At 42.7% G+C, this 15,324-nt stretch overlaps 1 protein-coding gene across 2 annotated transcripts in view; it reads right to left on the bottom strand.

Annotated features, from left to right (window-relative positions):
- Nucleotides 1-494: 494 nt before the first annotated feature.
- Nucleotides 495-15,324, bottom strand: part of LOC105929541 (pleckstrin homology domain-containing family G member 1) — a 54,109-nt gene continuing 39,279 nt past the window's right edge. For both annotated transcript variants that reach the window (XM_021318880.2, XM_012867377.3), the window contains exons 5-17: nt 12,878-12,924; nt 10,349-10,499; nt 9,897-10,028; nt 8,523-8,705; nt 8,326-8,421; nt 7,862-7,948; nt 6,977-7,010; nt 6,759-6,851; nt 6,606-6,667; nt 6,334-6,525; nt 6,102-6,221; nt 4,177-5,977; nt 495-3,095 (exon numbers count right to left, since the gene is read on the bottom strand). In XM_021318880.2, coding sequence (XP_021174555.2) covers nt 2,107-3,095; nt 4,177-5,977; nt 6,102-6,221; nt 6,334-6,525; nt 6,606-6,667; nt 6,759-6,851; nt 6,977-7,010; nt 7,862-7,948; nt 8,326-8,421; nt 8,523-8,705; nt 9,897-10,028; nt 10,349-10,499; nt 12,878-12,924 — 3,987 coding nt within the window. In that variant the 3' untranslated portion in view covers nt 495-2,106. The remainder of the gene's footprint in view (nt 3,096-4,176; nt 5,978-6,101; nt 6,222-6,333; nt 6,526-6,605; nt 6,668-6,758; nt 6,852-6,976; nt 7,011-7,861; nt 7,949-8,325; nt 8,422-8,522; nt 8,706-9,896; nt 10,029-10,348; nt 10,500-12,877; nt 12,925-15,324) is intronic.

Below are 15,324 nucleotides of genomic sequence, written 5' to 3'. Positions count from 1 at the left end.
GTGTGTTTTAGGTCATTGTCATGTTCCAGGGGCCATTTTTGCAGCAGGTTTACATTTTTTAGAGATGGTCTTGCAATTTTTTCTCAAGTACCTGCTGATATATGGAAGAATTGTGAGCTGGCCAAGTCCTTCTGCAAAAGATCTCCAAATGATGGGACTTTCACCTCCATACTTTTTCAGAATGTCATACTGCATTTAGGCCAAGCATATCCACTTATGTGGTGTCCAATAGAAATTTTTACTCATTTATCCACAGTATAATATTCCACAATTCTTGGTCTTTTTCTATGTTCTCTCTGGCCAACTTTAATCTGGCCTATATGTTCCTTGACAGAGGAAAGGTTTCCTCTTTGCCCAGTTGCTGTGAAAGTTAAACTTGTGCATGGGTTGCCATATCTGCTGCACGTCCCCTAATGACATTTTAGGGGTTTTGGATACTTCTTTTATCATCTTGCAGTTTTAGTTCTGTAAAAATCACAAAAAGACACAAGGAGGAGAATAATCTGAATTTATTACCTCAGATACATAGTCTTGATGAGCAATGATGACTAGCCAGTTACAAAAATACAGTATACTTAACTTAGACCGCAAAGCATTATAAAGCATATCTATGGCATACAAGAATAACTCCTAAAATGTACATCTTTACAAAGTGTTTACAAATAAGATGCAAAATTAAAAAAAAAAGTGCAAAAAGTTACGACCAATAAAACAATGTACAACAAAAAAACATACTTCATTTTCCTATTTTGGATTTGATGTTTTCTTTATTTTGCTTTTATCGCCATGTGCTTTTACTTTAGTCATTTATGATTCAATAGTGCACGAAAAGCTACAATTTTCCAACAATATTCACAGTTTGTTTCAGATTTTGAGTCCCTAAATGAAAGCACAGCTGTCTTTTAATAAATATACTTTACTCTAATTTACAGTTTGTGGCTCGCGGCACCGACGGCACAATCGGAACACGGGGACGCACTCAAGCAAATGCGTCATGTTTAATATCTGTCATGGTTTTGTATGAAACCGAAGGACTGTGGATGCAAGTTTCTGGAGAAAGAAAACGACTGTGAACCATAAAGTGTCTTTAATCATGAGTGTGACTTTCCTGGCGTGAGAGGAGATCTGAAATCAGTAGTGCGATGGTTCCCCATAAAGTAAACCATTTAAATACATCTGCATTATAATAAAGAAAAATACACCTAATACAGTACTGGAGTCTTTAAAACCTGTTTACCCTTGTGGTCCCTCCCTCAAAACCAAAAATTGAAATGCGCAGATTTAAGGAAAAAACAACACAGCATCTATTTGCATCACCCACTGCATGTAAAAACCGCGTCTCCCAGATGCTTTCAAATGTAAAAGAAGATATACTATCTATGTCTTACAGAATATCTTGATTTTCTTTAAGCATGACCCTCTACTGGTGACCAAAGTGAGAGGAAGATTGACTCACTATTTAAAAAATATACTAAAGCTCCACGTATAGGCACCCTTAACCTACCGGATGTTATAATAGCCCCAAACAATTGTCTTTATATCCTGCTTGTTAAAAGCTGCTAAAAGTGACGAGCTAGCCTGAGCAGTGTATCGCGACTTGCACGAACCTCGAACTGTAAAAGCACTTTGTTCACAACTGTTCAATATTATAAGGTTGCACAATTAAGAAGACGAGAGGTTACTGTGCTGAAGGTCTCCTGCTGAAGAAGACGACGCAGTTAAACGTCCTTAGGAGCAAAGCTAACGGACATCCCGACTACCGCATCTGTACAACACAAAAAGTTTCTACAAGGCTCAGATGTAAAGCAGTTTAAAAGTTTTAAAATCAGAACGGATCCCCAGCTCTCCGGATATTTTGCAAGGAAGTTGACGTAAAAGTGAATGTTTTGACCATTACAGGTGACCTATACTGTTTCGTTAAATCTGTAACATAGTTCGCTAAAAATAAAGTTGCAATCAAATGATCGCTTTGATAGATGTTATTTTTTTGTCTAATATTGTGTTTTGCTAGCGAAAGTGTGTGTAGTGTATTTGACACGAAGCAGCACTGTCCCCTTCGGAAGCTATATGCGGTGCGGTTTTTGGCTTTCAGTTTCAGATGTAGCCTCATGCGAAGCTGCTGGAGCCCAAACACTGGAACTTCTCCCGCAGAGACTGGACGATCTTGGGTTGATTCTGCTGCGGCTCGCTCCACAGGTACTTCTCCAGCTCCTCGCGCTCCAGGGGCCCCAGCGGGTGGCAGGAGTGGACCGGCGTGCACGGCAAACTCCGAGACTGGACGACGCTGCGGCTCTTAGTCGAGCTGCCGGCTCCCTGGTTCGACCGGTCCCGCTCCGCCTCGCCGTCGTCGTCCGAGCGGATCTCGACGTAGTCGTCGTCGTCCTCCTCGTTGTCCTTGAAGTTGGCCATGTAGTTCTGGGTGGCGTTGAGGATGGTCAGAGCAGAAGCCCGGTTCAGGACCACCACCTGCTGGCCATCGTGTAAGGTGAGGTCTGACCGTCGCAGGGTGGACTGGTCTGGGAGGCTGCTCTGGCGACCGGCACGGACCAGGCTTGGTCCACGAGGCCTGTCGGTGGTGGGATCCGCATTGGTTCCGTTACAATTGAGCCCAGCCTGGCGGTGCTTGTCTTGCTGGGGGCTTGTCAGAGAGCCGGCTGATTGAGACTGATTGGACAGGGAGGACTTCGAGGAGGGCGCATTAAAGGAAGGATGTCTCTTTATGGAGCTGTACACGTGCTCTTCTTCGCTCGGCGCCGAAATGCACGAGCTCCACCGCTGCGATGTTGGAGCGCTCGTGGTGGGAGGGGTAGTCTTGAGAGAAGGGATGGAGGAGGTGTGGGTAAGTCTGTGCTGAGAGCCGGAGGGTGTTTCGGCATCTCTCCCCCCGCTGGCCGACGACATAAAGTTCATCAGCTCCCCGTTGCTGTAGATGGAGTGGAGCCAGTCGTCATCCAGGGAGGTTTCTGGCATCGACGGAGAGGAAGGAAGTCCTGGATGGAAGTGATGAGAGGAGGCTGATGTCTGACTGGCAGAATTAGGAGTATCCTTAAACATCACCTGGTCGTAGAGCTGCGAGTATTCGGCTATCCTTGCACCTGAGAGGGTAGCATAGAAGATACAAAAAAGTCAGGTCAGTGATTATCTAAAACATTAAGAAAAACTTCAGTCATCTGGGGACAAATGCAATGTATTGGAACACCAGAATCACAACGAATGGGATGACATTGACCCTTTTATCGCTGCGCAATAAATTTCCTAAAATCACAAACTTATCTGCAACTTTAAATGTTCAGTCTGGGTGGCATCACTAATACCATTCAGTACACCTGACACAGACACTGACCTCAATAAACTGGTTTCTCTACTGGCCCCATGTGACCTACCCCCCCATTCTGTGTAAATTTTAAAATAAAATGAAAAATCTTCCAGCCTCCCACATCAGCATAGGTTTGCAGGTAAGATGCACCAAGAAATTAGTAAACTTTCAGCTTGACCATCCCTGACTCAAATATCCAATCTATTTCCCATCAGTGAAGGCATCATGCCTGACCTCTCTCTGTTCATGCAACACTGCAACACTCTTTGGTGAAGAAGTTGTAACTGAAAGATGCTGGTTCAAAGTTAGCCATTTTAGCCTTTAGTTAGTTGACTACAAATCAAGTCTGGGGAAGCATTTTATTATTAGAAGCCACCTAAAAGGAAATATTTTTGCACTTCATTCAGGCTGTAACAACAGAAGGCTTGCTCATTTCTGCTGGCGTGAGAAAATTCCAGGAAGGCTAACTAAATTATGGCAAAGTTGCTCTGATTTCTTCTTTTAAACTTTTTTATCTCTCTGGTTTAGAATATTCTGTATGTTTTGCTGCTGTCTGGAGATCTCAGAATGAAGGTAAGGGTCTATTTTCTTAATTCATATGAAGACTATTGTTAACCCTCTGTAACGCTAACCTTAATAACTGCTTGTAGAAAACGCAGTTAAAATGTGTTCAATTAGAAAAAACAAATTTTGCAATGGCATTAACCTTTCTTCCAATATATAACAATGTAGAGAAAACAAATTATTTAGGTATCTGTTAATTATACTCAGTCAAGAGAAAATACAATTGCAATATGTCCACAAAAACTTGCTGCATGCTCATAAAACTGTTTGTAAATGAGATAACTGTTTCATGTTACCTATGGCTGCACCCCCTTGTTTCTTCTCCTCTAAGATGGCAGCAAGGTCTTTCTGTTTCCTTTCCATTCTGCTCCGAGTGCTGGAATCTCCTGGGTCCATGCTCCTCATCCGCAGGAGCTGGTTGGCCTTCTTGATCTTCTGGCTATATTGCCGGGCCATCAGGAACACGCGGCTCTTTGTTTTGTCCATCAGCTCCAGGGGAAAGTCCACAGACTCCCCCAGCAGGAAAGAGGAGGCTGCCAGGGGGGAGTCCAGACCCGCGAGCTCCCCTGGAAACAAACTTTGGAGGTCCTGCTCTCTCGGAGCGGCGTTCCGCTGCGGAAGCTCCACCAGGTCGTCGTCCTCGAGGCGGAAGCTGCCGCTGCTGAGGCGCGCCAGTCTGTTCCGGATGCTTTTCACTGTGCCCGGAGGGGGTTCTGGGGTGGCGGGAAGGGGCCGGGACGCGGGAGCGGGGCTGTGGGTTTCTTCTTCGGTGGTGCTCACGTTTTGAAAGTCAGGAAAGTTAATGAGTGGGATGGTGAACGACGGTGTGGGGGTGACGGGCGGGGATTTGGGTTGATGTGCTGGTGGGCTTTTGTTTGTAGGGCTGGCAGCTTGAGCGCTAACCACAGGGCAGCTCTTCGTAGGGCTGCTTTTAGCAGACGAGACCTTCTTAGGGGACTCACTGGAATTCACGGGGAATGCAGCAGGAAGTCGTTCAGCTTTCTTGGCGTTCTTCATGTAGTTTTCTAAGTCATTGCAAAGCTCGTCCACCTCCTCAGACATGCGGTCAGCTCTCTGTGAATGCGGAGGAGAGATTATAGATGCAGAGGAGGGATTATTTGGCTCCGGAGAGCAGAGGACGGGTTGCAACGTTTCGTTTTCGTCCTTCTTTCTGACGTTGACGCTCTCTTTAGACACGGACCCTCCAAGACTTTGACTCATGTCTTGCTCCAACGACAAGCTCTCCCTGTCTTGTTTTTCTTTACTTCCTTCATTCTTACCCTTGAGCTCAGTGGATGGAGGCTCTCTGAAACAGATGGTGTCGTACACATTTTCCTCCACTATCTTGAGATCACAGCTCCCGTACATCTTTACGTCCTGCGTGGAGGACCGGTTGCTCTCTGACGAACTGTCTGGTTCAATGAGAGACTCTCCGACCTCCGCGGCACTTTGTTCTCTCGCCGTCTCTTTCTGCATCTGGCTTTCTTCTGGGTCCCTCCTGATGAGACCCATGCTCCTCAGGTCCTCGTAGCTGATGTTATCATAGACGTTTTCTATGTCGTCTATTGTCAGCTGTTCGGCTGAGGAAGACCCCGATATGTCGTTGCTGGACGATTCGGTGTGAATCACTTCCAAATTGCCTGGGCCAGCCTCGTTGTCCGCTGGTCTCTCTCGGGCGTCTGAAGCCTTCTCTCCTGCGCTGCTCGCCCTCCTTAGGACTCTGCCGCCATCAGCAGGAGGGTCAACCTGAACTGTGGGCACCTGTTCGACGTGCCAGCTGCAGGGCCGGGCCGTTCTGGGGGACGAGGGGGCCTCCGGTCTCTCCGAGGGCGCTTCTGGCTCCGGGGCGCTCTGTTCTGTGGGAACAAACATTTGGTAGATGTCCTCGTCCTCATCGTCCGGCTGCATCGTCCTCTGACGGGTGGGGAACATGGCCCTGCGAGCCCGGTGATCGGCCCAAATGTTCGTCATCGAATGGTCGCTCTCTGTTACGATTACAGAGGGGATCGGGGAGTCCGGAGGTTCCTCTGTCACGCGAGGCGTCCTCAGCAGTGGAGGGTGGTGACTTCCTTCCCTTACTAGGGATTCCCTGGCTCTCTGAGTTAAAAAAAAGAAAGGAAGTAATAATAATACGCATGGCTTACACACCTTGAAGATAAAAAGATGTCCTACAAATGTATGCCAACACCAAATAGAATAAAAAATTAAATGAACAGCCCACCTGCAGGTCTGAAGAACTCATGTTAAAAGCCTTCCACTGCTCTATGCTGTCAACAGACGCCTGAGGGTTCAGCCTCTTTCTGCTGCCTTTGCCGGGGACTTTAAGCCTCTTCCCGCCACCCTGAACAAAGACGTTCAACATGTTCAGAAGAGAAGTTGGCCACATAGCTGCGATAAATACCTCTTTGAATACAAGTTTGTGTCCCATCAGGCTTCAGCCAGCATAAGCTCACCAAAACGCTGTCGTCCTCGTCGTCAGCGTCCCGCTGATGCGACTCGTCCCCTTCCTCCCGGTCGCTGTGCTCGTAGTGATCGCCGGGGTCCAGGGACTCCTGTGATTGGTTGATCAAGCTTCGGCTGCGCCCTATGGTGCCCAGAGCCAGCTGGGACACGGGGGACAGCAGGGTGGCGCCTAAACTGGTCCGCTGGGAAGGAGAAAGAGCAGCACGTTTAGTTGTGAATGAAAAAAAATGTAACTGGTCACCATTGTTTGGCTATAACTCACTTTTTCACCGTCGCTGTTGGCAGCGTTCTGCTTTGCATTCTTCAATAGTTTGGAGAGGGGCTCTGGAGATATAGTACATAGCATTTAGAGTGAACTCTTGAAGTTTTGTCTGGATTACTGTCTTATGTTTTAGTAGATCCTGCAATTTCTCACCTTTCCTGCGTCCTCGACGAGGAGTGGGGCCTTCCTTGGTTTGAAGGAAGTCCCTCTTCTCGCCGTCAGGGCTGTAGTGAAACCCAGGATGGTCTGCAAAAGAACATTGACACACATACAGATAATTAATATTTAAAGAATACGAGTACACATATTCTTTGTATAGGTAAACTACTATGGAAAAACTGGACCTAAATGTCATGGAAACTGGCACTTACGTATTGCATCCATCTCCAAAATGGCTTGTTTGGCCTGAAATTGAACAACATGAATACAGAATAAAAGTTAATTCATTTTTAAGAGCAACAAACAGATTTCTTACACTAGGTGGCGCCACATTACAGTCTCAACTTTTTTCAGTAGGGGCAGCCCTCAAACACTTAAAATCGAAGTGGCCCTAACAAAAGCATTCAATTAGGCCTGGACTTTGACTGGGCCATTCTGTCCCGTGATTAAGTTTTCATCTTGACCATTTCGTTGCAGCCCTGGCTGTTTGTTTAGAGTTGTTGTCCTCCTTGAAGGTGTACCTCCACCCCAGCCTGAAATCTTTTGCAGCTTATGATAGTTTCTCTAAAATAATTGTCCTGTGTTTAGCTCCCTCCATCTACCAATAAACTCCGATCAGTTTCTGTGCCCCTGCTGAAGAAACACATCCCCGCAGCACGATACTACCTTCACACACCCCACTTTTCACATTAAAAAAATAATAATTACATTTTTGGCAATCATGTAAAATACTATAAAGATACCTTGACATTTGTGGTTATAATGTGAGAAAATGTTAAACAGGAATTAGTATTTTTGTAAGGCACAGTAAAACTAACTTTGTTACAATCCAATGCTGTGATATCCTATTTTCCACTTTTTTTGTGTGTGTGTAAAAACAATGTACTTGAATCCAGGAATACCAACTGCTATAACTATATCACATTGTTTATACACAAATGCAATACTTTCAGTGATAAAAAAGAAAAATCAAAGCAGAAGAAAGCAAAGAGAACAAGAGGAGGTAAAGTAGTAAATTGAGAGTATGAAAGGGAAATATTCTTTTTGGAGACCTTTCCAACAATATTCCCCCTCAGTCTGCAGTGAGCTCCTCTCACCTTGGCTGGAATCTTTGCAGGATGGTTTTCAAGTATGAGCCTTTTAAGGTGCAAGATCCACATGCGCTTGTCTTGCTGGGATTTAGCCTGAGGTTAGAGCACAAAAAAAAACAAAAAAACGTGTTAAGACGATTATGTCATACATGAGCTTCAAATGCAAGCACAGGAATCCTTTACAATATGGTTTCTGCACATCCAGCTGCATTTTTTTTATTCGTCCAATAAGGGCCCAACACAGATCAGTTAGGTAACAAAAATGACTGCCTTTAGCCATTAAACACTCAACATGTCTGTGCAGCTCATTTCTATGAGTCTGGATGCTCTACAAAACAATAAGAAACCTGCAAACAATCCTCACTGTTTATGGCTTTTTTTTTTTTACAACGCTGCCAGTAGCTGCAGAACATTTCCAAACATGTAACCACGAATCGAAACGTTTCCATTTGGATACTGTGTCGCTGTACCTGGACGGTGTGCTGTAGTTTGGGATTCTTGTAGTGAAACACGCTGAAACTCAGCGGCTCTTTAGGAATAACCTCCACCAACATGAGGTTGCAGCACTGGAAGAGACAGACAGGAAGAGCTGTATTAGAATTGCCGCAACAAAGAAGAAACCCTCCTGGTATTTGGTAAAAGGAACGCGTTAGGTTGTACGACTGACCAAGATGTGAGCCTTGTACGTGTAGGTTTCTTCCCGCTTCTTGGTAATCAGCAGCAGTTTGTCGAACAGGAAGAGGGTTCTTTCATTCTTGGCTCGCTGCAGGCGAAACGTTCCTTCGAGAACTAACTCGCCGTAGCCGATCAGATCCGGGCCCTTCCAGTTGGTCAGGAGGCTTTGGATTTCCTGCAGCGAGGACACAGAGAGGAGTTAGATAATATTTGTTTGTTTTGACATAAAACAGGATGAGCGATTATGTAACTGCATCATAAATATAACATTTTTAGGCTTGCTTCAGAAAAATAGTCCCAAAATGGAAGAACAATGACGGAGGCTGAAATGTCCTCACGATGGGAAAAAACTAAATTCAAATAAAATAAGAAACTGAACAACAAATTGCTGTATAAAACGGTGATCTGAAAATAATTACGTTTTCCATCTCACTTAAATGTAGAGGTGGATGTTCTTTGCTAAATGTTTTAATTTTGGGTTTCTGTGTTTTCTTTTGATTTAAGTATGAAGTCGTTCTGCTTTGCTGTTCATTTATTATTATTAAAAAAAATTGTTTGCTAAGGACTGCAGCTTAAAATCAGACCTCATGGCTACATTTAACACACTCAAATGAATGACTGAAGGGAGGAGAAAAGATTGGAGGCCATTAAACAGAAGTTAACATAACATTAAAATTGAAAGGTAATTACAAAAAACGTTTGAGAATATTCATACTAGAGATCAATGAAATGGCTTATTCTTCTGTAAATAGCTCTGACTGGTGGTCGACATAGCAAATACTCAGAAAGTTAGGTGCATTAAAACTATGTAATCATTTTTGGTCTGTAAATGCATCAATTAACAATAATTAACTTTGATGTACTTTTTTAGTTTGAGACAAAAGAATCCTACCTGTTAGGAACAAATGCAAATTTGATGCATACATTTAGAAACGCTTTGAAATGACTGTGTTCAACTGTGTTGAATTCAAAATTACTGCCTCTAACTTTTTTTTTTTAATCTGTCATGGTCCTTAAAAATAAGTTATATAATTTTAAACAGTGATTAGCAAGTCAGACCTTTAAGAAAACCTGAAAGTGGCGACAGCCTGATTGGTGCAACTCTGCATAAAGTCCAACGAAAACCCAAAATACATCTTGTTTGCCAATAGAGGGAATGTTTTTCCACATTCCTGCAGACCATCCCGCCTCGCCGCAGATAAAAGAAACATCTTTTTTTTTTTCTTCCCTTTTATGTCTTCCTTATGCAAGGGCATCATTAGGAGGGTTTCTTGCGTAAAATAGTGAGTTCACATGACTGCTCCGCAGGACAGAAAAAGAACGGCCCTTTTTGAAGTTAAAGGAGCGGCGTGGAAATCTTTTTTACCTGCAGCCTGACGGCGTGCTCGTGTTTCCTCTTCATGTCGTTGATGTGCCAGGCCACTCTCTGCATGGTGTCAATGGCTTCCTGCACTACCTCATAGGTCTCTGTGTCCTTTTCCATATGGTTGGCTATTTCCTGCACCGACGCACACAAATGAGCTTTAAGTTAGCAATCGCATGCAATGCATACGCATGCACGTTAACCCGTTTCGTGTTTGTAACAAGGGACATCCACAGGAACAGTCATACTGAGCACCATATGTTGGGACATTTGGCTCCTCCAGCAGAGCCGGGTTTGAAGCCGGATTTACTGACACTTGGGGGAAAAAATTATTAGTTTGCACTTGCAAGTTTGTTCCTGCTCTGACAAAGGTGATTTTTTTTTTTTTTTTTTGTACGTCACTGTGTGTGTGTATATGTGTGTGTTTGAAACTGACAGCTGGCAGACAGACTTACATGCAACAGGAGGTGGTACTTAAGGATCCGCTGCACTGGCTTGAGCAGGTAGGAGCCCAGGGGTAGGGAGTGCCTCAGAGATTCCTGGCGCTCGCGGAAAAACTTGGCCAACGCCTTGTTCCTCATGCACTCGGTTAGCACGGCCACTGAACTGTGGAGACAATGCTCAACGAATGAGATGCCATAGCCGAGGAAGCTGACAGCGAGCTGGAGGAAGGAAGCATTAACGTGTTCTCTGAGTGACAAACCAGAAGAAGGAAGATTTATGATGACTAAAAATGTTTTTCTAAAAACGCACAACCGAGAGAAGATGATACAGAACAAAACGGGACAAAAGCGATGGGAGTGTTAATATGTCAAGCAATGGGTAACGCTTTAAAATTGGACTTTTTTTTTTATAAAGCTAGAGTGTAAAAGCACATATTGGTATGTTAATCGTAAACTTCATTGTATTTTGATGTGATACAACAACACAAAGAGATGCTTCATTGTGAAGTCTACGGAAAACAATATATAGCTTTCTAAACTAAATTTAAAAATGATTATTTCCAAATAAATGTCTGAAAAATATGTGTCTTCTGGTTTCTCTACTAGTCATATCGGATTGCATTTACGGATTTTACAGTAAGGCTGGCTAAATGCAGATGAACGGAATACTTTTTGATATGAATTTACTGGAACAATTGAAAAGCTTTTTTTCATTTCATAATTAGGTGTCGGGTTTAGCATATAAATCCCAATAAAAGCCATTGAGGTTGGTGCTTTAAATACAAGAAAGTGTGTAGAAATTTAAGCAGTCCAAATAATTGCACTTTGAAACATTTTTTGTTTAAGCATTTTTAACTGGGCATGATTTGTGTTTTGGATCAATCAACAGTGACTTCTAAGCTGACAGCGTTTAAGATACTGATCTTATAGTCAAATTTCCATCTTAGACGTCAGTTTAACTGTCTGCCTGACACATGGCAAACTCTTTCAGGTTTAGCCAAGCAAGAACTAAATTTTGCAACTCATTCCCCTGAAACAGCAGCCATTTAAGACGTTGTGAGAACCAGATTTACTACTTGGCAGAGCTTGTTTGCTGTGCAACCAACAGAAGAATAAAGGGCTTTTTCAGGACAGTGGAAAAAGACAGAAAAAGACAGTTGAACACGTCTTATTCTTTTGCATCGCGTGTGTATGTGTGTGTGAGTGTTTGCGCGCGCGTGTTTAAATTCCTGTGTCGCTCCAACATAGGCATCACATTGTTCTGGAGGAAACCCGACCTTAAAGATCTTGATAGCCGTGATGCATCCGCAGCCATAGTGAGCGTGCGTTCATGTGCAAAGCGTCTCCTTGTGTGCGACCTCGGCTGGGGTCACCAGCTGCGGCGTCGATGTGAGGGAAGGCCAATCGTAAACAGCTGATGACAGCGTACAAATCAGCATTTAATTAGTCGGTGACTTGCAGGCATTGTCCTCTCCATGTGCTTCTCTCGGTGACAAGATTTGCAGCCTGAGGTAAAGGTGTGTAGGAGGGGAGCGGTTTGTCAGAGCATAAAGGATGACCTCAGGTTTCAGGCTGATTTCTATCACTCACAATGTACACACCGACACCAATATACCCCGGATTACTCCTGCCAGGTGTCCCAAGGCACCGCAGCACTCTCACAAAGCGGAATAAAACATTAACGGCGTAAGGTACGATAAGGTGACAACTTTAATACCCCTCTGTCAGCGTGTGAGTTGTCACAAACAGAGAATGGAGGGGAAAAAAACGGAGAAAGGAGGAGGAAAGAAGGCGGAGAAACCCCGAGGCGAATCTGACGGCAGACACTTTGACTCTTGCCGAAAGGAGGCCTCCAAAGATTTTGACAGCTTTGTAAGCTTGTCAGAGGCGGGTAAAATGTAATTCCCCGAATGGCGTACACAATGGAGCAAGGTGAGACGCTGGGAAGACGGCATGTGTAGGTGAGACACAGATGGGATAACGTCTATACATACGCTTCAGAACAGAAAATGTAATGTCTCAGACATTAGATGTGTCAGAAGACATTCCTGGAAGGAGATGTATTTGAGAGATTTTGTTCCATAAATTAAATAAATGCAGAAAACTCTTTGGATGAAGTTCGTAAATGCACGAGTGCCTTTAAATTGAAAATATTTCAAAGACTGCCTTTCTTTAAACACTTCTTGTATAATGTTTGTGCTAAAGAAACTTCTGCAATTTATTTGTCCCAACTCATTCATATATAACAACAATTAATAAAACATAAAAAACATCTACTTTTTAAAGCAATTGTTGATGGGAAAGTGGTTACTTTTCTAACTTCCTGCAGAAGCTAGCTTTGCTGCATGCCAAACACTAGCTTTTACCTAAGCAGCAAAAACAAGCGGTGATTTACTGTAAGCTATGGTTTTAACTGTTATTTGTTTTAGTAGTGCTATAGCAAATCACATTTCCATTAGCATCTCCCCTTGTGCTGTAAAATTTGTTTTTCTACAGCCCCCAAAAGCTTTAATGGACACCCAGAGAAAAGTCACTTCTTACCGTGGATAGTTAGTGCAGTACTGGGTATAAATGTGGAACTCCTCACTCTGCAAAAAAATAAAAATAAATAAATAAAAGTTAGTAAATATGCAGCAAACAGCTGGATTATAATCACAAACTATTGATAAGACATTTGTTGGTTCAGAACAAACTGTTTTTATAACCTAAGATGAAGCTGATAGGAATCAGGTCATTGGTGATAAACCAAATCCTGGACAAAGTGGAGTTTAGCCTCCGGAAGAATTAAAGTCTTGACTAAAATAAGTTGCCAAACTTGGACACCGAACAAAGTAACATCCAGAAATGTGTTGGCGCTGACACCATACTACAGCCATTTACCAAACTTTGTTGAAAGAATGAAACAATAACTGGAGTTATCAAATCCAAAGCCCATAAGAGAATATACTTGGAAAGGTGAAGAGTGGCCTTCTACCATGCAGCAGTAGAAAGTGTTTTAACTTCTTTCTTCTTTTGTTACCCATTTGCTTCTTCTTCTGTGGTTTATACAATTGTAGGCTGCTGTAATGCTGTGCATGTGCATTCATTTCTACCAATATCTGTCATACTGCGCATAACTAAGGGATTCCCTGGAAGAAAAGCTGTATTTTGACTAATTCTAGACAAGTTGTCTCTTTCCAAGTAAGATATTCTTGTGTTAATTACAAATTAAGTCAAAGGGAGCATTAAGATATAAGACACAAGAAGCAAATCAAAAAGAAATAATATTTTCTGGCACAAGTTGAAAAACTAGTGTGTGTCATTCAGGCTGCTGGAGAGTAAAACTTTCAGAAGACAACAGGAAGGCTGAACACAGTACATCAAAGTAGTTACATTTAATTTTTAGCTTTTACCTATCCCTTGGAAATGTATACAAGCTTTTGGATATTTGAATGTTAAGGTAGATGTAGACTGCTGCTGTATTAGGTAACGGTAAAGCAAAGATTCAAAGGTTCTTCATTGTCCCCGCGTGTTACAGTGGTGAAATTCTTTTCAGGATACTCCAGCTTAGAGTACATACAACAATAAACAATGTGTACAGATTTCTTCCCAAATTAGATGGTGCAAAGATAAAGAAGATAGAAAGGGTAGAAAAAAGAAGAAGAAAAGTCCGTATCAGAATCAAATTTCGTCTCATCAATTATCGGCTATATAAATATATTATATCTATATTTCGCTGCTCCTAATTCAAATACATAATGTTTAACATTGGTCAAAAACTGAAGATCAGAAATTGGCAACAGAATTTCAATCATGTTAGTGCTAAATATACCTTTCGTTTTAAGACGGCAAATACTAATACTCCAGATTATACTGGAAAACATATTTACACATACATTTAAACAAAGACTTCAGTAACAATATAAGTTACAGAACTAATAGAAAATAATTAATCTACATGATTTAACCCTGTTTATCACTTATTCTACTTTATCTGCAGCTAATTTCAGCTTTGATGACTAGCTCTTTATTCCATGTTTACTGCGCTGCACAGTGTGAGCCCACATACAAGGCCTCCACTCTCCTCTGCTCACTCACCCCAACTGAAACTTGTCCTTGTAGCTTATGATTAGCAGAGCTTCCAGCCTTTAATTCTCAGTTTATCCCAACAGCTCTAAGCGGGCGGATAAAATTGCCCCTCATTCCTCATCGCCGCCCCTTTAACTGACACATTGTCCCACCTTGCATACCTCTCTGAACATCAAAGACATGAAAAGGTGCAGCGTGACTTTATCAAAGCTGGAAAAAAAAAAGATCCCTTTAGTCTCATATTCATGTCAGCCATGATTTTATATATAAAAAAATGTTCTGTTTATGCAACACATCTTTTCATGAAAGATCATTTAAGGACATTTTCCATTCTCTGTCCATCTTCTCTTTGAAGCTTTGAGATTGACGCTTCTCTTTTGCAAAATTAAGAATCAATGTTCACACAGTTTGCTTTCCTGTGTGTTTGTGGTGAGCAGAGGAGTGAGCAGAATGCAGGATTTTAGGAATCAACATAAACGCAAACAAAGGGCAGATGACAGAAACCAGTTCTAATCTATGCACACAAGCACACATGCAAAGCAAACGGACAGTTATGAGCATCTAATCCATAGTAAATTCACATTTTGCAGACATCAGCTGTGCGTAAATATTTATTTATACTAATATATCCAAAGCAAAGTATATAAATAATGTATCCCACAAAATAAAAAAAAATACCAACATAGGAACTCAGACTCTTCTGAAGTGTTAGCCTGAAGTGCACCGTGGGAACCTTCCTAAATTGAAAAGCAGAGCTCCTTCTTCCGCCTCCTCCTCATTGTCTCCGGCACACTGCCGCCGCAGACCGGGCCTAAACACAGCCAGATGTGCCACCATCGATTTCTGATGACAAACACTCCGCAGTGCACGCGCTTAATATCCCTCCGCAGCCAAAAACACGAGACCACAAAGTACATAAG

This window comes from Fundulus heteroclitus, chromosome 15 (genome assembly GCF_011125445.2).
Source record: "Fundulus heteroclitus isolate FHET01 chromosome 15, MU-UCD_Fhet_4.1, whole genome shotgun sequence".
Classification (NCBI taxonomy): domain Eukaryota; kingdom Metazoa; phylum Chordata; class Actinopteri; order Cyprinodontiformes; family Fundulidae; genus Fundulus; species Fundulus heteroclitus.
The sequence above is the reverse complement of the archived record's forward strand: the minus strand, read 5'-3'. Positions and strand labels throughout refer to the sequence as shown.